This window comes from Helicoverpa armigera, chromosome 30 (genome assembly GCF_030705265.1).
Source record: "Helicoverpa armigera isolate CAAS_96S chromosome 30, ASM3070526v1, whole genome shotgun sequence".
NCBI classification, from domain to species: Eukaryota; Metazoa; Arthropoda; class Insecta; order Lepidoptera; family Noctuidae; genus Helicoverpa; species Helicoverpa armigera.
This window is the reverse complement of record NC_087149.1, coordinates 291,614-318,606: the sequence shown is the minus strand read 5'-3', so window position 1 is coordinate 318,606 and position 26,993 is coordinate 291,614. Positions and strand designations below refer to the sequence as shown.

Below are 26,993 nucleotides of genomic sequence, written 5' to 3'. Positions count from 1 at the left end.
ACCAATACCCACTACAACTATTTGCAGCAATAAAGCCCACGTACCTTGTGAATCCAGGGACCTCACTTAGAAACCAGCGAGATGTGAAGATGAATCGTTCCAGGGCGCGTGGTCGCGGTAAGGGCTGCCGGCCGGCGAGCTAAATCTAGGTTCATCCACCGGTGGACTGGTTAAAACTCGTGAAATCAGCACTGCACTATAAGTCCGCAATGTCTTCTAGCAGCAGGTTCAATTATTACACGAGAATCTTCAGGAAATCACATATAGGGAAATAATGACGCGGAGCGGTGTGTATTCGACACAATGCGAATGGCGGCGGGAGAAGTACTACGTCCGTCCTTGGCGGTGGCCAGACGCAACACTGCTAGCTTGTTGCGAGTATCTTCTAGAACACTCGATACGAACCAATGGGCGCTGCGGTAGCTAGTATTGTGACTCAATTGGGTTATTATAAATATGAAAATGATCGAAATAAAGTTTTAAGTTGCGGGAAAAATAAGTTATGTATTTAATTTATTATTGAATAAATATTTGCATTGAAAAAAAAAGACATTGACGCTTCACCAACTGCAGTTAGACTGGAAACCGACACCAACATAGTTGGGATTTAACTACTAAATATTGACTACTAGAACCCGCCACCATTTAATGTATGTTATTATACATATAAACCTTCCTTTAATCACTCTATCTATTAAAAAAAAAACCACATGAAAATCAGTTGCGTAGTTTTGTAGATTTAAGCGTACAAAGGGACATGGGGACAGAAAAAGCGACTTTGTTTTATACTATGTAGTGATATGACTTTTTCAGACTTATAAGGAATCGTCTAGGCAGATTGAAAAAAAAAATAAGACACAAATTCGAAAATTTTAATAATTTTATTTTGCACGGAACCCGCACAAACATTGCAATATTACTTTATATTTACAAATTGCGAAGAGAAGTATTATCCTAAACGGAAACATTTAATTTTGAAATAACTTTCAAATTATTTAAATACCTCATTGTTATAAATTATAGCTTTTTAATAAGTTACCAAACAGTTAAATTTTTAACCGACGTCAAAAAAGTAGGTTCTCAGTTTCAACTATGTGTGCGCGATTATCTCACGTTTAGACAAACCAATTTTTATGTGGTTCTCAGCATAGTACTTTTCAGACATAGGTTTTAGGCTTATAATTCAAAAGACCATTTTTAACCAAATATAGGTACTTAAAACATCAAGATCCTACTCTTTTTGTGTAAGTCAGTAAAAAACATAATTCTATCTCTTTCCTTCACACAAGAAAGAAAAAGACAGAATTACGTTTAAAATACAAAACGTCATATTTTTCCAAAATTACAATGAGGTATTCTTAAATTCAATAGTTATTTCTTAAACATCTCAAATACATCAGGATTATATTAAAGTTACAATGACGGTAATTTCGGCATTAAGTCTAAAAAAGACTTATTTTCGCGCACCCATCATATTCCAAACCTCGCATCCTGAAGTAAGCAAGACATTTCATAAGATTGTATTTAAACTACAAATTCAGCTAATAGTTATTAACACAAAATTATTTTACAGTTAAAAGTGGGTAGTTTTGTCTGTTTTTATGTTTTGATCTCGAAAACTGCTTGACAGAATTTGATAACACCTTCAACGGAATTAAACTTACACTTTTTAAATTAAGAAATACAAAAAAATCTTCAAAATGAAGTAAAAATCACTCCATCGATTTAAGTCCAGCAGTTTCCTAGAATAACACTTACAAACAGACAAACCACTCACTCCAAATAAAACAATGCAATCATAAGACTATCGACAATTTATTTGTTTATTTATTTAATAACTATTATTTACAAAAACTTTCTTTTTTCAACACTCGAACAATATTTTAATAATTGTTCCCATATTTTTTAACGAATTAGTTAAAAATATTTAACCCAGAGATCAAATTGGTGGCTTTCGAGTTTATTTTAAACCATTTTTATCAAGAATTATGACTATTTCGCGCACCCGGTTAAAAAGTCTATAATTTTTCTTCGATAAATGGGCTATCTAACACTGAAAGAATTTTTCAAATCGGACCAATAGTTTTTTCTAACAAACTCTTCAGTTTTACAATATTTGTATAATATTTTTAATACTTGAAATAAGATTTATTTTCAATGGAATAATTGTTTGAGCAACACACGCTTTTGCAATAGAAGAACCATCTTAATACAGCTCTTGTCATATAACTTTGCCGCTGTGAAGTTAGCTATTGACTATATGACTTTGCACATGCGTAATAGTATTTCGTTTATACATCTGTAGGTCCCGGCTGTCAATTGAACATCTTTGGCAGTCGTTACGAGTAGTCAGAAGCCAGTAAGTCTAACACCAGTCTAACCAAGGGGTATCGGGTTGCCCGGGTAACTGGGTTGAGGAGGTCAGATAGGCAGTCGCTCCTTGTGGCACACTGGTACTCAGCTGCATACTGTTAGACTGGAAGCCGACACCAACATAGTTGGGAAAAGACTCGCATGAGTCACTAATAACCAACTTAACAGCGACAAAATTAAAAACAAGAATTAAGACTCACTTTAAAAAAAAAAACTCGTATACAAAAACTAATAAATTTTACATTTGAACCCCCTTAAAAAGTTAACTTTGAACTCTAAGCCACCTTAACTGTAATTATCACATTAAAAAACCAAGACTAGAACTAATTTTTCGTTGTAGGCGTAGCTACTCCTAAGTTTAGAAGCCCTGGGTACCTAAATTGGTTGGTCATAAGGTCTCTGTACATAGCGAGCTGCCGTTGGTCCATTTGGCCCGCGATACTGCTATATAGGGCCATATAGGGGTCCATAAATGACCCCATAGGTACCGAGTTTTTCTGCAAATCCATAATTTGAGCTAGATTTTGATTCTTCATCGCGTTTTGAACATTTTGGTTGGGTGATTCGTCTCGAATTTGGTAGTTTGGTATATTTATAGGGGGCTTTTTCGCTGTAGTGGGGCTCGTGTATTTGGGGTAGGCCTCTTTAGGGGGTGTTGGGGTCTTTGCAGACATGAATTTCCCGTTGCTAGATCTTTTTTGAGGGGGTCTGTTTTTGCCCGGACTGGCTGCTTTGTTGACTAAAGTAATTTCTAAGTTAGACCCCACGACGGCTTTTCCATCAACTAGGGTATAATTTTTAGTTAAATTCTGCGCGGTTTGGTTAGGAGACGGCGCGGGGGGAACTCTCACTATTTCAACAGCCGGTTTCTGAGGTGGGGGGCTAGTTGACTTGCAGGTAAGGTCTAAAATATCTTGGGGGGTCGTTTGCGTAGGGGGTGCAGCTCTTAGCGGTTTGACTGGGACCCCGTGTAACACATGAGGAGGGGGCATGAAAGGGTCTTTAGGGTTTCCGTAGACAGTTTTCTCGGGGCCTGAAGTACCGAATATGGAGGAGGCTTGTATAACTTTAGGGGGTTGAATACCATTGTTATAGTTTTGTGGTATAATGTTGTACATTTGGAATAGTTGGGTGTCATGATGATCATGGGGTTGGATCATTGGGGTGGTATCATGTGGGGGCTGACCCCAGGGGAGGGCAGTGACTTCCAGCCCCCGTTCCTTGAGGATGTCGAGTTTTTTCTTCTTGACTGCCTGGGGGCTTTCTGGGTACTCGTCTAGGTCGATAATTTCTGGTGTTTTAGGCTTGTATGGGACCTGGAAAAGAAGTAGGTATTTATTTAGTAAATAAAACATCAACACTGTTCGTAGAAAGTCTTAGAATGTCTTAGATAAAATCTACTTATATTTTATACGTAAGAATTTTAAGAATGTATAGATGTTGGTTATTTTTTTCACGAAAATACGATTGCATAGATTTTGATAATACTTGATGACCATATAGGTCATTCAGAATATCATAAAGGCTACTTATTATTTTAGCTAATGGGGTCAACAAAAGCCTAATAGAAGTGTATTTTTTCTGACATTGTTTATTTGTTTTTTAAAGAATTTTCTTCTTAACTGTTCACAACTGTGTACTACGAATTTTGAAGTACAGTCAACTTCAGGTCAGTGGTAACAGTTTTATTGGAAAATCGTACTTATTACTATTGGGTTAAGTTGCATGACAGTTACCACTGATGTGCGGTCTACCGTACGAATATTGAAGTTTCATTTTCTTACTTTCATAGTAAGAGTTGTTTGTTGTTTTTAAGAAAAACAGACGTTTATATTATTACTAGCTTCTGCCAGAGGTTTCACCCGCATCCCATGGGAACTACTTCCCGTACCGGGATAAAAAGTAGCCTATAGCCTTCCTCGATAAATGGGCTATCTAACACTGAAAGAAATTTTCAAATCGGACCAGTCGTTCCTGAGATTAGCGCGTTCAAACAAACAAACAAACTCTTCAGCTTTATAATATTAGTATAGATGTAAGTATACTAACCTCAACAATATCATCATCTACCGCAGCGCTAGTCGGCGGGTGATGTATACCGAAGTTGGTGACGGGAGCACCCTGACTCCCTGCCGTGGTGGCTGCGGGGGCTGACTGACTTCCCACCGGGGGTACTGGTCCTGCGCCCGCGGGGGGACTGTGGTCTGAATCCGGTCGGAGGGGGTGGGGTGCTGTGGAAATATATATTGAGTTCTGTATTTGTGGTGCACTCCATAATACTTCTGAGGGATGTTAATTTCAAAATAGAGCGAGGTAACTGTTGAACGGGTCAATCGATCATAAGGTTAAGAAATGCATGGAGTAATCGGTTCTTGAATGAGACCATCTTATAGTTGAATTCCTCCAGGTTTCGGCAGGCACTTTAAATTGCTACCCTGGCTGTTATATGAACAAGTTGTGCAATCCTTAAGGTAGCCAGAAGGTACGTCTGACAACTAATCTAACAAATATAGAAGTGCAGAGGTAACTGGGTTGAGGAGGTCAGACAGGCAGTCGCCCTTTGTGGCACACTGGTACTCAGCTGCATCTAGTAAGTATGCTATGGCTAGACTTTTAGTAAAACATACCAGTAGCAGCCGCGGCGTGAGGCCTGGCCGGCTTCACTCTCACGGCGCGGAGCGAACTGCGGCCTAGTGGACGCGACTTCTGAAAGTAAGAAAGAAAGAAACATCATTTATTGACACAGTACAAATAAATAAAAAATATAGAAATGTGTGAGCCGAATAGGTTCAGTTTAGCGTAAGAGCACCTTATAGACATTAGTTTGTTTTTTTTAATATTTCTTATTCTATATTTTATATCAGCCGTTAATCGCGATTTACGTAGAAACTGCGTTTTCTAATGGGATCAGTAGTTTAGAATCCTTGGAAAGAAACAAAAGAGTTTCCTGTTTATTAGTATAGACTAGCTTCTGCCAGCGGTTTCACCCGCATCCCGTGGGAACTACTTTCCGTACCGGGATAAAAAGTAGCCTATAGCCTTCCTCAATAAATGGGCTATCTAACACTGAAATAAATTTTCAAATCGGACCAGTAGTTCCTGAGATTAGCGCGTTCAAACAAACAAACAAACTCTTCAGCTTTATAATATTCGTATTATTAATTAAGACAGTTCTCAGTATACTCACGAGGTCAGCATGCGCGGGCGCCGCGTGTCCGTTGAGTGGCGCCGCGCGACTCGACGCTGACTCGCCCGCTGAAACAATACAATACAGATATATTATAAGTAAAACTATCTTATGCACTACCATCATGTTCTCGCTTATATACTAACCCTATGTACTTCTTTATGTAGTCCCTTCTGCACTACCCTAAATGGGAGGCACTTCCCCTGGGGGGAAATATATAGGGGGAGTAAAATAGACTCGACCTATATAAATATTCCCTTATGTACTTCATTATATGTTTCCTCATGTACACCCCCTATATAACATGTACATCCTCATAAACTTTAATTTAAGGAATGTACCTGGTGGCTTAGTGACAAAAGCATCTGCCTCAAAAGTACCTACATACTGATTCTAAACCCGCTAGTTTAAAAGCACAAAAACTTATTAAAAATTCACTTACCGATCCCAAACTTCTGCGCATCCAAATAACTCTGACTCATATCAGTCCCCTCCTCCTTTCTCTCAAACTTCTCTTCAAACTTGGCGGGTTCAATCAACTTCTCGACTGGCTTCACCGATATCTTAACCGTTTTCTCTTCTTTGGGTAACGACTCTAAAAATTCTCTGTTCAATTCTTCTGCGTTCTTTACTATAATATCATCTTTGGTTGTAACTTCTCCCGTTTCGCAATCTATGTCTGCCTTGTGGGGGGGAGAGGGGGTGCGAAGGATCTTGACATCGTCGTCTCGGAGGGGGGAGTCGGTGACATCTATGGTGGCGATTGTGGGGGGGGAGTCCGTTTTGCCGTTCAGTTTGAAGGTTGTGCCGTTTCGACGCTCGTAGTTCTCGAAGGGTAGGAGGTATCTGGAAGGTAGAAAAATAGGTTTTGAATTGGGGTTATAAAAAACAATTCTTGTTCTTATCGAGTGAGCTGCAGGTTTAATCACCTAACAAGCCTAGTGTCAGAGTTTTCTCAAATCCACCTGTCGACTTCTGATGTTTAATTGTATCGACGACTGTTACTGAGTAGCATTCGGGGACCTTAAGTGTCTTACCAGGTACGGCTATTTACTAGAAAATTATATACTTTTTCCTTTAAACGATTTTTGGCCGTATGAGCATGTTTTAGTGAACATCCTCACGCTAAAAATAATTGTATATGACATTGAAAGTAGACTGTAAGTTTTGTTTGGCGTGGTCGCTACGTGGATGGATGGATGACCATCTTGAGATGGCGAGTTTGTCGTAACGAGTAATCAGTTGTCAGAAAACCTGACAAGTAATCTTTCCATTGAAAAACTGGGTTGCGGAGATCAGATAGACAGTTGGTCCTTGTGGCACCCTGTCACTCAGCTGCATGCGGTTAGACTGGAAGCCGACCTCAACATAGTAGGGCCCACGGATAAAGGAAAGCTGAGCGGAGATGCCATACAATGGTGGTCGTATTGGTCATGGCCATCGTACGAATTGGACCTAGAAGAAGGCACCTGACCTATATGCATTATGGCATCTCCCCTCATCTTCCTTTGCTCCGTGGGTATAGTCATGTTGTTCTGCATGTTTTTGCCTACGGTTAGTGGGTAGTTACCTCTCATAGTGCGCGCGTGTGCGATGCGGCGGTCGCGGCGCGAGGCGACGCCACAGCTGGCGCGCGCACACCGCCGCGTAGCCGCCGCGCGACACCACCCAGCCGTACAGCGCGCGGAGAGACACTGCAAATGAAAATAAACAATAGTTTTATAATCTAAAAAACTGGACAAGTGCGAATCGAACTCGCGCACGAAGGGTTCATATACATTCTATTCTTATAAAACGTTCCATAATTATAATACATTTAATATTCTGTGAATATTTCAAGCATCTACCTGTTGCCGTTATCGATATCGAGCAAAAATGAGCAGAATCACGTTTGTTGTATGGGAGCCCCCCAAAATGTTATTCTAGTTTTAAATATTTATTGTACAGCGGCAACAGAAATACCTACATCATCTGTGAAAATTTCAACATTCTAACAAGGCGGACGGACGGACAGAGGAGCGAAAACAACAGGGTCCCATTTTACACTATGGTATAATCTGATCCCTAATCTCAAGCAAAAAACCCCAATGATATCTACGGTAGAATGAGACTTTTCTATTTTCTAAGTATATCTTGAATACCAATGACTGTTTCGGATGGCACGTTAAACTGTAGGTCCCGGCTGTCATTGAACATCCTTGACAGTCGTTCCGGGTAATCAGAAACCAGTATGTCTGACAACCAGTCTTACCGAAGTGTATCAAGTTGCTAGCAACTAGGTTGAGAAGGTCAGATAGGCAGTAGCTCCTTGTGGCACACTGGTACTCAGCTGCATCCGGTTAGACTGGAAGCCGACACCTACATAGTTGGGAAAGGCTCGGAAGACGATGAGTAGAGAATAAGATATTTCTGTCAGCACTTCTGGTATTCTGTCAGTAATTCTGATACTCACGATGCTTCAACGTATGTCCCGCATGGAAGGGCTCGCTCCTACTCTTGTAGAACATCTTGAGCTGGTGCAGGAAGGCTCTGTCTTCAGGAGTCTGTTCTACCTCCTTGGCGTCGAGCTCATCGTCATCGCTGACGGCGGCCGCGCCGTTGCGGAGGGAGAGGCGACGGGGAGTCTGCGTGGAAATTGTGGTTGTGAGGTTAGTTGATAAAGTTGCTCTATTGGAGTAGGCACTGGCTAAAGGTAAAGAAGAAAAGTAAACAGAGATAGGGAGTAAACAGGGAACTTATAAAAGGGTGTTTATAAGAGTAGAAAGTAACCCCCTTACTTATTAAAATCTCTAATCACCTTCTAAGCAACTTTTTAACTAATCACTACTTAAAGCCTTAAGTAGTGATTAAATGTTAGGTAAGACATGCTTAAGCAACGTTTATAAGTAAGAATTTTCTTAAACACCCCTTAAGAATTACTTATTATTTAATTCACGTTCATAAGTAAGGCTGTTAGAGGTACATAGAGATACAAAAGGCAGTATATAAGAAGAGTTCCTACGTATATAATAATAAGGAAACATAAAAATAGATAAGGCGAGTACGTAAGACTATATAGGGGAAGTACATAAGCGAAGCCAAATGAGGGAGTATATAAAAAAGAAAAAATAAGTTAGCGTTAAGTAAATTACTACTACAATAGATGCACAACTGACAACCAGCCTTAACAAGGGGTACCGGGTTGTCCGATTAACAGGGTCAAGGTCAGATAGGCAGATGTTCCTTGTGGTATACTGGTACTTTAGACTTTAGCGATTAGACTGGACGACCTCAATATTGTTGGCAGATGAAGAAAACAACATAAACAAACTTACAGGAGGATCAGAAGCATTAGCCGGCGCATCATCAGAGTCAGACCGGTCTGACGCTCGATCAGACGCTCGGTCAGACCTGTCGGGCGGCGCGTCAGGCGTGAGGGCGCGGCGCCGGCGGCCTCGAGGCCTCCCCTTGAGGCGCGGCGCGAGGTGGTTGCACACAAACTCGTGGCCCTCCAGCTCTGGGTACTCAAATGTGTCCTGGAAAAGAGTAGATAACTTTTATGTAGATGATGTGTTTAGTGATCTCTTCTAAGGGACAACCAGTCTTATCAAGGGGTTGTTTGTGTAACTGGGTTGAGGAGGTCAGATAGGCAGTCGCTCCTTGTATAACACTGGTACTCAGCTGCGTCCGGTTAGATTGGAAGCCGACCCCAACATAGTTGGGAAAAGACTCGGGAGATGGATGGTCTTCTAAGGACGCTAGTAGGAATTTACTGGGGAGATTGTTTCGCCACTTCTTCTTCCCAGCAAGAACACATGGGAAGTAGTATAAGTTGGGTATTTTTAAGGGGTGATCAATTGAATTTTCATCAGTACCTAGCGAGGGTAGGAGAACACTTACCTTACAATACAATATCCTAGTGTTATTAGTGGGGGCGGCGTACCCCCCCAGCGCGGCGACCAGGGAGTCTCTCAGCCAGGACGCCTGGATGCCCTCCAGCCGAGCTATCAGCGCTCTGTAGCGACAGTAGCGAGGGTATGAGAACACCACCACGCCGGGAGCCTCGGCGTCTACCACTGGAAGAACGGAAGACAACCTGGTTATATTATTTCCAAGAAACGTTACACAAACGTTCCAAAAACTTGGTTTCATGGAGAAGAGCCAAGAAGAAAACACACAGACACTTTGTAGATAGAGTATTGTTGCTGGGAAGTTTGTATATAGTAAAATTGTATGGCTGCGCCCTAACAGGGTATCACGTATGTATCTCTACATTCTGTAAAACCTATGTATCACTCATAATCGCAATAGATATTTGAAGTTTGTTCCACCACTTCTTCTTCCCAGCAATAACACATCGCTAGTGGTAAAGGGCGGGCGATTTTGCAAACTGGACCTTCAAAACGTGCTGGTTTCTAGCCTACATTGTCTGAACTACTTTTAAGCTTACCTAAGATTTTTTTTTGTAATAGCAATACTAAAATCCCGTGCATATACAGAAACAAATAGGCACACGCTCACCACACGGAAAATTGCACTCAACTGCACTTCACACTAAATTGCATGTAGGAAGTGTACGCATCATTACGCGTATTTAATCAAATAGTCACTATTATTTACAAACATAACAAAAAGATTATCAACAAATATTTTTCATATTAACACTAGCCCAAAATCCATATGCATATTCGTCATTCTAAAGTCACCTATAACGGTCTTATTATTATACACATTACAAGTTTCGGGACCATTATAACCACATGCACAATCACCAAATCCAATATGTACTAATCCCCTATGTCCTAATCTCTTCTGTCTAGCTCTCTTTTTGATCATCATCTATAACTGCAGTCTAACTAAGAGCACACTGCACTGCTTGTGATCTCTCTCCGGTGGTGTCGGAATGCCGTCCTATCGCACCATGACAGTGAAGGAATAGTGAGTGCACCGCAGTCCGAGCAAATGTGCGTGCACTATAATATGTCCTGCGTAGTTGGCTGATCATGATGGCTGAGGACATCCTATCTGATTGGCGAAAAGACATTGGTATTTTAACTCACCTATAGCGCTCTTCTCATTATCCACATCGCTGAAGTCCAGCTTGGTATGTGTGAGCGGGGCGTGACGGGGCATATCCGTAGGTGGGGCGCACGCCCCTCGCCACACGGCGCGCAGCCCCCACCGCCACTCCGTGCCGACGCACATCCAGGAGAGCAGGTCATCAGCTCGGACTACCACCTTCTCGTTGATGGCGAGCACTTCGTCCTGGAAAGATGGGAGAAGACTGGGTTAGTGATTATATTCTTACTAGGCTCGGAAAAAAAATGAAACTTTTTTTAGAAAAAGGCTCAGAGAATGATGATGATTCTTACTAGACTCGAACTTCAGGAGTTAAAAATGTTGGAACGTGGTTCAACCTGGGTACACCGGTAACTAAGGCCGATCAGCCTGGACGCCTTCGTTTGTAAGTTTTTTTTTAATACTTTACTTACATTGACGTCAGGTAATGAGGAGTGATCTTATCATCATCATCCTCCGAGCCTTTTCCCAACTATGTTGGGGTCGTAATCTAACCGGATGCAGCTGAGTACCAGTGCTTTACAAGAAGCGACTGCCTATCTGACCTCCTCAACCCCAAAGTAATTTTTGTTGTAAATAAATAAATAAATCTTTATTGATACGACGTAACTTTATTGATAACGTTGACTTTGTAACTCTGAAAGATTTTTGACTTAAAGTGTTTCTCGAAATATGTAGTGTGTGTTATACAACATACACTAGCATCCGTCCGCGACTTTGCCCGCATCCCAAGAAAACTATATCACAAACTGGGATAAAAAGTATCCCACGAGCTAAGTAAAATTGTGTGCTAAGTATGAATGTAGATGGATGGAGAGGAAGAGGAAGACCTAAGAAAAGATGGATGGATTGCCTGAAAGACGATATGAATAATAAGGGAGTGAGTGTCAGTATGACGAGTGACAGGGGAAAATGGAAGAAAATGACATATTGCGCCAACCCCAAGTAAAATTTGGGAACAGGGCAGAAGAAAGAAAGAAAGAAGAGCTAAGAAAAATTTTAATCTATACAATTATAGAATACAGTTATCGAAGAACAAACTGTCATACATACAATATGATACTATTAAGATCATCGTTCACCAACACAACCTAAGAGACCTGCTTACCCCACAAACAGCAAGGTTGCTGATACAGCGTGTGTACATAATTAAACCCGGCACAAATAAATCGGCGCACCCTGTGAATTACGGGGGTGGGGGAGGGAGGCGACAGGGACGGAGTTGGGAATGGCGAATATTTTGAAGGTTTGACTTTTGGGGTATATTATTTTGTTATTTATGCTGGTATAAGAAGTGGTAAAAATATCAGTATAATACATTCAACAAGACAACAAGATTTCACCCTTTTTCATAATATGTAATAACATTTTCTAAGTACGTTTTTTTTATATAAAATACAACGTCAGATTTTGTCAATGGTGTATATTTTTATAGCAATACAAATAATTAATAATTATTAAAGTCTTATACATAAGTTACATATTGTTTTACATTTGTTAACAGCTGTGCTAATAATGAACACTATCATACAATACACAATTCTACAAATATCTTACTTATCATAAAAGCGAAAGTTTGTGAAGAAGATAATACATATATTTAGTTTAGAATCAAAAACCATTTTTGCTTCTAATTGTTTATGCAAACTTAGCAACAATATAGTTTACAATTTAGTCCATAGGCTACTATTTATCAGTCCCTGTCAGCAGATGAAACCGCTCAAAAAAAGCTAGTTAAGAATTAACCGCCAAAAACCAACATCCTATAAAATAACCCAAAATCCGTCCCTGCCCCATTCTAAATGAAGGTGGGGCGCCCACCCCCCGGGTTTGAACTAAAATTGCTTTCGAATAAGTAACCGGGCCGGTATTCGGCAAGGGGGGGCGATATCGTTGTAATGTAGTAACCATATCGTAAGGGGAAACAGCTGATTTTGACAGATAGACTTTTTTCTAGTGACATCATTGTCGGGTTTTAAAAATCGATTTTCTTTTTGTTTATTTTGAGTTTACTTAAAACTTTAAAAAATGAAGATTTATAAATTTATATTGGGTTAGTATCTTACACAGAAACATTTTTTCAAATTGGGCCATTATTTTCTAAGATTATTACATTATAAAAACAATACGATTTGATGTTCATAAAAGACAGGAATATTTTATATACCTACGGTATATAATTTATAACTATATATGTAAATACTAAATAAAATGTATAGTTGAAGTATGTATAATTATATAGCTTAATTTAATTGATCTAGTCTCGTCTATGTGCCTAAGACTATAAATAGTGTTAATGTTTGCATGCCGAATGACAAAATGTGGCTAAGATTATTCTATTTTAAGACCTCTGTATTTACCCATATTTGCAAAATAAAATTCTATTCTATTCTACGGAATTTTCTTCCAGAATAAAAACCTCATGTCCTTGATAAAATTTTCCAACCAGAATAAGGTACTTACTTAGGTACCTACATATTTTCATTATAACATAAAATATTTCAGAATAAGCCTTCGTTTCATATAAGAATGTTTTAATAAATAGTAATTTGTACATTCTTGTTAAGCGTTTTTCTACGGGTTTGCTCGCGTTTTTTTCTTAATATTTTTTTATTTATTACCGGATTTTATAGTTTTATATTTTGTATTGTAGCATCAATCTTTACTTGTATACTAAAGAGACAATATTTTTTGTTTGTGTGTTTTTACTCTAAAGGCCCCGAAACTACTGGCCTTATTCGAAAAATTATTTCGATGTTTGTAAGCACATGTCGTGACACGCTAGAGTTTTTATCCGGGTGCTCGGAGTTGTTCCTACGAACTTAGACGGCGACATTTTAAAAAACTTATAATCAAGCAGTAGCATTCTGTTCTAAACCAATTTGCATAAAATTCTTCTCTATTTACTTCATATAACATAAAAAACTTATATGTACTTAGTAGTTCTCTCACAACATAGACAAAAAAGTTACTCTAAAATTCGTAACATTTTTCTCTTAAACGGAACCCTAATACAAACCAACAAAATGTATACAGAACCCGATTCCTAGCGCGACCGGCGCTCGGTGTACATTTACAATTAAATTTACCATAAACTTGTGTGTGTGCGTTGTATGTCTGTGTGGGTAAGCATGTGTGTGAATACAGGGTGTTGTGTTGTGGAAATGTTGTTTTTATGTTTTTTTGGGGTTGTATGTGGGTGAAAATTGATTTTTTGGGGTACATTTATATTTTAAAATAGTTATGTATGTAAATAATTTTGTATATTTGATACACTGAAATAAACAAGATAAAATTAAGTATAGCACACTTTTTTTTCTTTGTCCCACAAGTACATAAGAACTTCTCTTATAGTGCAGGTAAAACCGCATGACAATCTTTATAAAAAAAAATCTATACTAATACATATAATAAAGAGGATTTTTTTTGTTTCTTTGTACCCAGAACGAAACTACAGAACCAATTTGAAAAATCCTTTCACTGTTGGAAAGCTACACTGTTCCCGAGTAACATCCAAACTAATATTATAAATGCGAAAGTAACTCTGTCTGTCTGTCTGTCTGTCTTTTCTTCACGCCTAAACTACTGAACCGATTTGTGTGAAATTTGGTACAGACATAGTTTGAAACTTGAGAAAGGACATAGGATAGTTTTTATTACAAAAAAAATAAAAATAAAATTATTCCGGACATATAGCGCCATCTATTGGTCAAATCAAAAATCTGCTGGTAGTCACTATTCCACGCGAACGAAGTTGCGGGCAAAAGCTAGTAGGCTATATGTTATCCCGGTACGGGCAGTAGTTCCCACGAGACGCGAGCAAAACCGCGGGCAAGCGGCTAGTGATAAATAAATCTTTAATTTTTTTTAATGCCAACGTGACAATGTCTTTATTCTTATCGAGACAATCTCAAAAACTGCTATCCGCATCAAATTACATCACGTTTTATTTTAATTGCGAATCAAGTATGATTAATGTGCCATTTGTTTATAAAACTAACTATTTCCCACGGTTACACTCGCATTCCGAAAAAAAGTATTTCGTAAACAATTTTGTGACTTCTTTTGTATTAGTATAGTTTTCAAATTGGGCGCAGATAATTGAATAATTCTTCTTTGCATTAATTCATGCATGCATGTTTATACGAAAGTGCAAAATTCGGGAACTATTGGTCCAATAAAAAAACAGTGTTAGATAGGTCATTGTTCTTTAATAGGCCATCGACTAGGTCCTACCGACTAATCCGGGTGTGCGAGGTTGGCCCACCGGGACCCGGGCGAATCCATGGGCAAACGCTAGTTATAAGTACGTCCATAGGTATATGCACCCCACAGAAACGAATATATTTCACCAAAATACGGTCGAATTGAGAACCTCCTCCTTTTTGGGAAGTCGGTTAAAAATCTGTTCAACCGCTTTACCTACCATTAAAACAATGACAAATATACAAAGTAATGTTTTTTTCCTGCTCTTAATAAATTGAGACAGTTCAAACTGAGACTACCATATTAATTAATATATTAAGACAGTTCAATACAAGACAAAGAACATTAAATAAACTATAGCCAAAATAAAACATACATAACATAGTTTTAATACTATATTTTGGACTAAAACCACTCGATAATGTACACACACTCACACAGTCACACACTCACACACACATACGTGTTTATAATACGGAGATTATGCGTGTGTTGGAACAAGGTGAACTTGTACAGGGTGTTCAAAGTGGGGAAACTGTTTTTTAACCGATTGCTGAGAAAGGTTTTATTTTTATAGTATTTTAAAAAGTGATAGGATTGCTATATGAGCCATAATATATGTATAGTATTTTTTACATATTGAACTACACATTTTCGCTACAAACTCGGTATTTTAATAAAACTTGTAATTTAATTACCTAAATAGCGTTTTCTTAAATATTTTTTTTATATGGTACCGATTTATGAGACTCATCTAACTATCGGCCGACTAAATTACTAAAAGCTTGTAGTGTGTCGGGGACTCTAATCCTTACTTAGATTGATACTAACCCCCTTACTAAACTTATAAACGTGAATTAAATATAAGTAATACTTAAGGGCTGTTTAAGAAGATTCTTACTTATAAACGTTAGTTAAGCATGTCTTAACTAACATTTAATCACCTTCTAAGCAACATTTAACTACTTAAGACTTTAAGTAGTGATTAGTTAAAATGTTGCTTGGAAGGTGATTAGAGATTTTATAAGTAAGGGGGTAAATGCGCAAGTGAGTTTGTTTTTTACACTTTCACGATATAACGATTCAAATGATTAAGATGAACTTTAGGATGGAAATAGTTGAGACCTTGGAGACGGGAACTGGCGAAATTAATGCGAAAGAATGTCACAAAGTTATAGTTAGGTTATTTTTTTGTTAAGACTAATTGTGAAATTTTAACTATGTAAAAATTACACAATTCCGCAAAAATATGCAAAAAACCAACTTAACCTCTTCACAACACGCTGTACACACGTCACATGTGACACACACACACACACACACTACCACACGTACAATTGATAGCGTTCGTCGGATCTATTCGGTGCAACGCCCCGGTTTTAGGATGCTTACACATGGGTAAACTATTGGTGGTTTTGCAAATAATTTTGGATAGTTTTTTCTATTAGATTCTTACAGCAAAAATATGTACGGAGTTATTTACAAGATTATGAAAAAATATATATGCCTAGATATAAAAACACATGGTTTCTCATAAGATTTATTTATTTATTACTCATTATTATTTAGATATTGTTTAATCAACTAAGAAACTGCTGCAGTACTCGGATAATAACTTTCGAGTGTTTAACAGACTTAAATAAATGAAGGTTCTGAATTTGTTGTTCTGATTTTGATGCAATTTTCAGCATAGTATTTGTCATAAAGAAAAAAGTCTTAAGAAAAGACCTATTGAAGTCGGTTTGTGTTTTGTCAAAACATTTTCGAAATGTTTTTTTAACTACAAAAGTAAATGAATTGACCTGTTTTTATTAAAAACTGATTTTCCAATTATACACCGTATTATACAATAATTAATTAATTTGGGCCTAACAAATTACACGCCATTTCCTGTCCATCAACATAAAATATTAATTTTTACTTCAAAACACGTTTTATAAGGTCACTCTGATATAGTAAATGCCGGGGGTCAAAAACTAGTTTAAATATTACGAAAGAAACATTTTTTTTGTGGATTTTACGTAAATTTTGATCTTTTTTACTTCTAACTGACGTCATAATTATTTATTATAAAATAAGCAGGTGGAATAATGTAGGTCTGTATTTTGAAAAAAAGACTCGCTATATGGACTTTACGTGTATGTTCTTATGACGTCACATTATTTTTTTTATATAGAATAAGCAGGTAAAATAAGGCAGGTATTTCCGATCACTGTTGCTATGTATAACTTATATAGACGACTCCTAAATTAACACAAAAAACTCCATATAGCTAATAGGTAATATAGGTATATGTTCTTCTTCTAAAACTTAAATTACTATAACAATTACGCCATTTAATTTTGTATCCTATAGTTCATCGCAATCTACCTGTTTAATATTTTTTAAATTAATTTATTCCATAAACCAAATAATAAAAGTGCTTTTTTTTTGAAATTTAAAAAAACGCTTGATTTAGGTAAATACAAACAAAAAAAATGCTTATTTAACTAAAAGGCATTACCAAAAAAAAAATCGTTTATTACTGCTGTTTGTACCTTACTTTACAGCATATATTAGTAAAAATTTCGTGTTATTAAAGTAAAAGGCTTATCCTCGCAATGTGCACTCGGCCTAGCCGACATAAATTCTCAATAACACGAAATGGCGGCGCGGGGCGCGGGGCGCGGGGAAGGCAGGGACGCACTCTAGTAGACGTTGATATTATTATTATTTTGTGTAGCTATTGTATTTTTTTTCTTAGTTTTTTTAAGAAATATTAGTGTGGAAGATTTATTTTGTTACACATTTTTTATAGTGATGTTTTTTGTGAACCTATTTTAATTAAATGAATAAAGTAGTGACGTAGATTCACAAAATCAACGTTACAAAAAGATAATAGAGAATATAAAATTAAATAGAAGCTGATTGAAAATGAAAAAAAATAACATTTTCAGTAAAAAAAATCTAGTAAATTTCCCTATGAAGGGAAATTTACTAGATTTTTTTTCCATTATTAATTTGAAGATTGATCAAAATCAGAAATAAAACTTCCTAACACATTTTGAAAATATAAAAAATAACTTCTTAACCGACTTCTCAAAAAAGAGGAGGTTCTCAATTCTTCACAATCCTATATTTTGTTAAGTCACATGAGTAAACGTACATACATAAGTAGGTGAACTCTATCACAATTATTTAAATAACCGGTTTCATACTCTTCAAGGTCAAACGTGATATAATATTATTATCATCATCACGGCTTACTGCTAATTAATATTTAATTACTACGCTATGCGACTGTCAATTGCCTATTCTTTTGTCATTTATTATATTTGTTTGTGGAAAATAATATTCATAGAAAAAAATATTTCATTGTATACTATATAAAACACAAGCAAAGATAGATATAATAGGTCCTTGATTTTAAGTCACACTAGTTTCCACTTCTTGAGGGAACAACTTCAAGCAGCCGGATAAAAAGTAGCCCATATGTTATTCTGATTTATGAGCTATATCACCGCCAAATTGCATCAAAATCCGATAAGCCATCTGAGCGTGAGGAAGTAACAAACATACACACAAACTTTCACTTTTATAGTTTAAGTGTTCCGGTGTGACACGTAAAAATTCACCGTTTTTATAGCTAATGCGATACAGATGGACAAACGGTCAGTTTTATTCAAATAATAATAGAAGATAAGATAATTTTTAACCAAGTTTCTAGACACGAAAAAATTCACACATAATTATCTCAAAACTGATTATATTAGTTGATATATTAAACATAAATAGTTTACATTTACGTCACACAGATAACACAGTTTCTGAATGCATATAAATATCTTCAAATATATTATTATAAAGCTGAAGAGTTTGTTTGTTTGAACGCGCTAATCTCAGGAACTACTGGTCCGATTTGAAAATTTCTTTCAGTGTTAGATAGCCCATTTATCAAGGAAGGCTATAGGCTACTTTTTATCCGGGGAGTAGTTCCCACGGGATGCGGGTGAAACCGCTGGCAGAAGCTAGTCTTCAAATATTATTCAGACACGTCAAGTTAACATTTACGTATATTTTATTTTATTTTTGTATTAATTATTATTAAATTAGCTTTTTTCATTTTTCACTCGCACCCCATGGGAACTACTAGCCTTAGCGGGGTAAAATTATAGCCTATGACAATCGGAAAGACTGTAGCTTTCAATTAAAGTTTTTTTTTTAATCTGGTCAATTAGTTTTTGAGTTTATTCATACAGTAAAAATTTTCCTGTTTAAAATATTAGTATTAAAGTATAAATAGATATTTTTATAGTTCTCACCAAAAAAAACCTTGAATGCACAACAAATGGGCACAAAAATTATGTAAATAAATAAAAAATGTTCTGAGCTATTAATTTCTAGATTAGCATACGTAACTCGTTTTGTATATTTATCTAGCCTCTTTAGGAATAAATATAAAACTAGTCTTAGCACACCAAATACTTATAGGTTGTATTTTTTTTCATTTTTTTTTTTCGAAAAAATCGATAACCTAATTTCATCTCAATTGGGTCAGCTATTTTTAACCTTCCCAGGCGTTTTGCATTTAAAATTAAACAATTGCCAAATTCAAGTATCCAAATACAAAAGAACAGATAAAAAACTTAAAAAAAAATATATTTAATTCAAATTGTCAACTTATTATTCTTAACGAAATAAAATAACAAATTCAAGTATCAAAACTAAAAAAAAACGAACACAAAAAATTAGCAACTTAACATTCTAAAATTCACAAAAAAACAGGCGACCAAGTCCGTCCCTTAAGGAGAGCAGTGAAAGATGAGAGTCGGGTCGTGTACGCCGACCGACAATCTTAATACTTGCATAGTTTAGTTACGTAATCATAACCCTTTTATTGGTTTCATTTAGATTTGTTAATATATTTACTATTGTATAGAATTTAAAAAATTTAAATTAAAAAAACTTTTCACAAAAAAATTAAATCGCCGCCTAAAATTATACTAAAAAAAACAACAAACTAAAAAAAACGTTCTTCTAAGTTTGACAAATACTATACTTAAAATCAAAATGAGTTCATCCAAACACAATCCCACAAACATACACACAGGTTAAACTGAGAACTTCAATTTTTTGAAGTCAGATAAAAATAGTTTAACCAAGTGCATAAGATTGTATGTCACTGGCAAATAGTTCATGTAACAAGGAATAACGTAGTCTATTTATTATCCAGGTTCGGTAAGTAAGTGCCTCGGGACGCGTGTAAAACAGCAAGCAAGAAGTAAATGTATTAAATAATATTGATTCAAGGAAAAAATCATATGTTTCTGACCAACACATTTGCCGTTCACTGGAAAATATTAATCATTTACAAAATTATAATTACATTCATTTTAAATGCAAATTAAAATCTGGGAAAACCAATTAGGACTTTCCTCAACCGTATTAAAGCAATATTTAACTTTTTCAATATGTATTATAAATTCGAATCTGCTTGTCCGTCACTCACTTTCGCAATTATAGCATAGACCAGCTGCCTACGTCGTGCACTGCTAAATTCGGGATAAAAACTATCCTATGTTCTTTCTCAAGATCAACTCTGTACGAAATTTTATTAAAATCAGTTCAGTGGTTTAGACATGAAAGTGTTACAGACAGAAAGAGTTACTTTCGCATTTACAAAATTAGTAGGGATTAGAAACAGTAGTTAATAGGTCCAGTAGTTTTTAAGATTAGCACGTTCAAATGAACTCTTCAAGCTTTATAATATTAGAATAGACGAAGATATAATTAATTATAATAAAGAAAAGATATAACCCATTTGTAACCTCTTCATAAATAATAAATTATTCAATATACCAATAATGTAGAAATTACCAACATCCCATGCTTAGCACGCGAAAATAATTATTTTGTCTTAAGAATTAATTATAAAATTAATACTTAGTTACACGTACGTCTTCTTACGTTTGACCTCTAAAATTAGTGTTTTCCAAGTATTTTGTAGTTTATTTTTCAAATGCTTTAATAATATAGGAATGTACATCGAAATAGTAGTTCGATTTTATAAAAGAAAAAAAAATATGTATAAGCTACATTACTAAAAAATTTCATTAAAATTTATTCAGCAGGTGGTAGATTGTAATCTGAACCTCATGGACAAAAAATACACATATTATGTAGAAGTTTTTTTTGTTCAGGTTCATACCATACAAGCTCTCCATATAGCTCTATTCTAAATATCTCAATCGCAGCAGCCGTTTCGACGTGAAAGCGTCACAGAAAAAACAGTAAAAAAACATTTTTACTAGTTAAAATAAAAACAATACACCAAATCAATTATTTTTCTTTTTAAAACGCCTTTTAATTTTGTTTTTTTTTTTTCATTTTTTAAATGTTTACTACAAATTATTGTCGTTTTTTAACACCAACATATTTAAATTATAAACTCCCCATCTTCCTACAAATTCTATAAATCTCAAAATCACCAAAAAAACACACATTTTTCTTTAACCAAACCAACAAAAAATACAAAGTATCAAGACTTTACTCTCCTCAAAACAGCTCACGAACTTTCTTCCCAACCCAAAAGGTTATAAGAACCCCATACTATAACGTTACAAAGTTAATTCTCAACCTTAATACTAAGACAATAAAGTGTAAATTACTAAAGTTGTTTGTTTAAGTTATTAATAAAATACTAGAGTTGGAAGATTAGGGAATCGGTTTTTTGTAGATTTTTTTTTTCGTTAGTTTTTTGTTTAAGCAAATATGTATGTGTGTGTGTTTGTGTTTTTGAGTTAGAATGGTATACGTATTAGCAAATTATTGTTGTTAATAGATGGTAATAATGTTTAACATGTAAATGTTGTGAAAAATAAAAATATAATGTAGAAAAATCTTTGGATATTTAATTGTTTTTATGCTGAATATTACCTTTGTAAATTCTTGATTTCCTGTCTTCTTTCTTTATTACGTGTGTGTACAAAAATTGAAAATAAATGAATAAGGTACCTTCGTACATGATAAATTGGAAGTCGATGTCTAAAAACTGGAAAAAGCCTAGTTATCTTAAACAATTTTTATTTTGCTATTTTCACATTTTACAAATATTCGTCGATTTATGACTTCTTAACAGATTCAGGGGTACTTTTCCAAGTTCGAGACTATCTTTGTACCAAATTTTCATTGAAATCGCTTCAGTAGTTTTGGCATGAAAAGGTGATAGAGTAACTTTGGCATTTATTAATTGAATATCAATAATTATCTCTGGTAAGTATATCCTACAGTATTTAACCAAGTAAAATAACTAAGTTTTAACAAGGAAATCTGTAACTTGTGGTAAAATAAAATATCAAGCCGGGACCCTTCTTAGTGAGAAGCCCTTCAATAGCTCGTGTATACAGGCTGATGTTTTTATTTATTTTCCTTTTTTTTGTTAAAATATTTCCTCGTGTCGTCTGTTAGATGAGTTAGTTAAAAACTTGTGATACTTGGTTGATTTTACTGGTACATATCTGTATTCATATTATAAAGATACAGATTTTTTTGAAGACGAATCTCTTTAACTTTTGGATCGATATTTTTTTTACTTTTATCACAGATTGATATTACTAAATAGTTAGAGTGTCAGTCAGTGAAAGACTACAAGCTACTTTTTATCGGGATGCGCGGAAAAGTTCTCATTAAAGTTACAGGTAATTATTACGCTTTTCACGCTCATAGTCCTATATCAAACATTTTAGTAAAACTTTATAGCCATATCTAAATTATCATAAAAACAATATACCTACAGTAAATAGTTTTCATAATTAAGGTTCTTTCAATACAAATTGATGAATGGACGAAAACTAAACAAATAAGTGACACAATTTATTTTCAAAAAATCTAAATATTTTTTGTAAATCGCTTATTTACAATAAAGAGTTTTATTAATTTAAGTTGTTTGATTACAAAATTGATGACTGAACGAAAACTAAACAAATCAAAAACTAAACACAATTTATTATCACAATTTTTTTATGAAAAAATCTTTAAAAAATCTAAGTCGCTTCCGCTTATGCTATAAGGCATACGTCTAGCTCTTCTATTATTAGTTCCCCAATCGATATAGCGAGTTTAAATGTGACAGTGTACTGCGAGCAGCTCGGTTAAATACCCGACTGCGGGGAGAGGGGTTATGATTTTACGGATAAATGTTTTTGTATTGTGTTAGAATTTGTTGTGTTAATGTAAAGAGTTATTAAGATACTGAGTTAAATACGAAAAAAAAATGGATTAATTTATTGAAGAGTTATTTGTGATAAATTGTAATAATTAAGCATTTAATTTTAAAAAAGTAAAATAGGTGATATTTGTTTTTTTTTTATTGTGTCTATTCACATACTATAAAAACTGCCAATTTATCAGTGCTATTTAAAAGTAAAATTAAAAAAACAAAAAAAAATAGAAGAAATCTACTCATTGTAAACAGCCACACCTTATTGTTTCAAATACCAAAACACAATATTTTTCACAGACAATCATTAAAAAAAAAAAGCATAATTGATATTAACTATACTATAGACAGAATATTCTAGTCTAACCTCTAGCCAGGCGGTATTAATAATAAATGAATCTTATTCCGAGAACTAGGTTACATACAGGCTGTTCACGTGTCACAGCAACGTTTGAATATAACTACAGCTATTAAAATAACATTTCAACTACCAATTTCTATAATTAAAACACATTTTTTTATTTTTTTTGTTTATAAAAAAATACAGCCTGTATATCATCATCATCTGGCTAGCCGTTTCCCAACTATGTTGGTGTCGGCTTCCAGTCTAACCGGATGCAGCTGAGTACCAGTGTGCCACAAGGAGCGACTGCCTATCTGATCTCCTCAACACAGTTACCCGGGCAACCCAAAATAACATTTAACTACCATTTGCATAGTAAAAAACGTATTTTTAAACATTTTAAATGTAAATTACTGTTTTCCATCAATAATACAACCTATATATGAATGCAGAAATGATAAGCGTTTTGATAACAGTCTTATCAATATAAAAAGATGATTAGATTCACTATGGAAGGTATTTTCAAATGACGTCATACAGAACTATGGGAAAAGAAGACATGAAAAATTAAGGTACGAAAGGAGACAGTCATCATTTTTCTTAAAATCGGTGAAAAAAACATATTTTTTATAAAGTAACTAGCTTCCGCCGTCTTAGTTCGGTTATATCGCGTTTCCAAGAGAATTCTTCAAAAGTCCGGGATAAAAGCTATCCTATGTTCTTTCTCAAGGTCAACTCTATCTCTGTACTAAATTTTATTAAAATCAGTTCACTGGTTTAGACGTGAAAGCGTAACAGACAGACAGAGTTACTTTCGCATTTATAATATTAGTAGGGATTTTATCCCGGTACGGGCAGTAGTCCCCACGGGACGCGGGTGAAACCGCGGAAACACAGCTAGTACATACTTAAAGAACACAGACGAAGTTGTGTACAAAATCCAGTCAACATTTTAACACTACACATATAATTTTAATATTAATCCTAAATAATCCCTTACAATAGTAATCAACATACACACTACACCCATGGGAAAAGGGGGGGTATATACCCCCTCCTACTCTCTCTATAGTAAGAGTATTAACACACTACAAACTTTTAGTCGGCCGATAGTTTGTTTGGGCTCATAAATCAGTATGAAGATGAACGGAAGTACAAACGTAACAACGATCAGAGGTTGGATTCTACTAAGTTTATAATGTGACAATTGGATAACAATTGAAGCTCAATAGCAGTTTTATTCTTAGCGGGAATTCTGCTGAAATAAGACCAATCGTTTTTCAATGACTAACCATTGGTTTGCCATTGGTCTACAGGGTAGCCTGCTCTATATCTAATAGTATTTCAATCGTAAATCAAAGACAATATGATTCACTATTGAATCACAGAAAAGAATATAAACGTTTATTTAGAAACAAAAAATTGCGGAATGCCACATACGCTTCAATCGCAATTGAGTCCTGATTGAGTCTTAGTTGGATATCAATCGTATATCGCTGAAGTAAAATTTGCAGAATTGAGCCCCAGGTATTTGTCCGTCATCAGATTGACTAAAAACATTCATTGCATACAATTTTTTTCCTATTTACCGGTTTGTCAGTCGGTCGACTATTTCGTTTGTAGTGTCTGCGCATAGACTAAGGGGGAGTGAGTGGGGGGTATTGACGCACACATACGTATAGATTTACCTGGAACACCTCGTTAGGGCTTACATTAATAATTGTTCAATCTATACTACTAATATTATAAAGTAACATTATTTTGTTTGTTTGTTACCTTGACACCGAAATTACTGAACCGATTTGGGAAATTCTTTCACTGTTGGAAACCTACTCTATCCCCGAGTAACATAGGCTATATTTAATCCAGATATGGTACTTAAGCGGGATACGGGTGAAACCGCGGAAAACCCGCTAGTGAAGGATAACATAAGTTGTCTATTTTTTTACAAGTTTCGCTAGCGGTTTCACCCGCATCCCGAGTGACCTCCTTCCCGCACCCGGATAAAAAACCTATATTATTTTGATACATAAATAAGTAAGCTATATTACTGCCAAGATTCATCAAAATCCATCCAATACTTTTACCGTAAAAGCCTATTAAACAAAGCTTAATAAAATTCAATTCACATCACAGAATCAAATCAGTCGAACCCGAGTAACGCCGTGGGCAGAGCCTAGTGTTAACGAAACTAGTGCACCACCCACGCTTGGCACAAATGGTCAATTTCCTCTCATGATCCCGTCATGTAACTGCATTATAAGGCTATTACTGGTTAGATCACACCCATAGAACAATAACATCTTAGTGAAAGAATAATCTGCCTAACCTTTTCCCAACTATGTTGGAGTCGGCTTCCAGTCCAACCGGATGCAGCTGAGTACCAGTGTGCCACAAGGAGCGACTGACTATCTGATCTCCTCAACACAGTTACCCGGGCAACCTAACGTCTACCTTTTGGTGAAACCGTGTGACGATTTATTCAGTAGTTTTATTGAGAATACCGCTAAACTAAAAAACCAATCTAATCAAGGCGAATTGCGTGAAAACGCCTGAACCGATTTGAATGACACACTACACATAAAAGCTGATATTCCATCCGTGATCCTCAGACAAAATTCATCAAAATCAGCCACACCGTTTTAAAATTATCAGCTTTTTCATATTTATTTTACTATACAAGTATCAAAACTAGTTAGTCGTAGTACAATCGATGTAATATCGTGTCTACGAAGCTGCAGCAAGGTTCTGTAAAGGATGGAATCATGTATTTTATATGCTAGCCTAATATATTTAGCTTTTTTGGTTTTACTTGGTAAATTAAATTATGTAGACTCTTGAAATATGTTTTTTTTTTTTGTAAATAAACCTAAATGTTTTGCTTACAATTAATATAAATTTGTATACATATTTTTCTGTAGTATTGTATTTATATGAAAGTCACTCAAATAGTCTAGCTAAAGCCTGAGAAAAAATAAAGATATTAGTCATACGTTTTATCCGAGTACGGGAAGTAGGTCCCTCGGAACGCGGGTAGATTGATACAGTTTTTTAAGTAAAGTCAGCCCAAGAAATAGATCTACTGAAAGTAAAAATTTAATAAAAAAATTGATACTACTGAAAGTAATTACTTGTATACAGTTGTGGAAAAAGAAAAAAGGATGATATTTCAATTCAATGCTCAACTCAGTGGAATTCATCCAAATAGCATTTAAGTATTACTAGAAAAGTGTGAACTATATCAAAGAATAATTTGCTCCATATTATTAAAATTTCGTCGAAAACATCTCACTTCCGACATTCAATATTCTGAGAAAATGCAATAGGTAACTAGGTAGCTAAGTTAATATTATAACCGAATGAACATTTCATAGAAATTATCTAAAATATCTAGAACTAGTTTCCAACCCCGGTTTCACTCGCATCCTGTGGGATCTACTCCGTACACCCGGGTAAAAAATAGCCCGTTTTATAAATGAAGTCTATAGGTAAATATCATCGGTAAATGGGCTATTTAACACTTAAGAGGGCTATCACAAATTTTCGCGAATTTAAACGTTTTATACGAGTTTTGACGCTTTGGATATAGTCACAATAAAAAAACAAAAATAAGATTCAGAAAGTTTGAT

The 26,993-nt window shown here is 35.5% G+C and overlaps 1 protein-coding gene across 1 annotated transcript in view; it reads right to left on the bottom strand.

The window, feature by feature from the left end:
* Positions 1–862: 862 nt before the first annotated feature.
* LOC110383551 (AT-rich interactive domain-containing protein 5B) overlaps positions 863–26,993 on the bottom strand; it is a 71,846-nt gene continuing 45,715 nt past the window's right edge. The window contains exons 4-13 of the mRNA XM_064043090.1: positions 10,600–10,804; positions 9,440–9,615; positions 8,875–9,075; positions 8,013–8,184; positions 7,131–7,254; positions 6,003–6,406; positions 5,561–5,628; positions 5,001–5,079; positions 4,423–4,604; positions 863–3,689 (exon numbers count right to left, since the gene is read on the bottom strand). Coding sequence (XP_063899160.1) covers positions 2,697–3,689; positions 4,423–4,604; positions 5,001–5,079; positions 5,561–5,628; positions 6,003–6,406; positions 7,131–7,254; positions 8,013–8,184; positions 8,875–9,075; positions 9,440–9,615; positions 10,600–10,804 — 2,604 coding nt within the window. The 3' untranslated portion in view covers positions 863–2,696. The remainder of the gene's footprint in view (positions 3,690–4,422; positions 4,605–5,000; positions 5,080–5,560; positions 5,629–6,002; positions 6,407–7,130; positions 7,255–8,012; positions 8,185–8,874; positions 9,076–9,439; positions 9,616–10,599; positions 10,805–26,993) is intronic.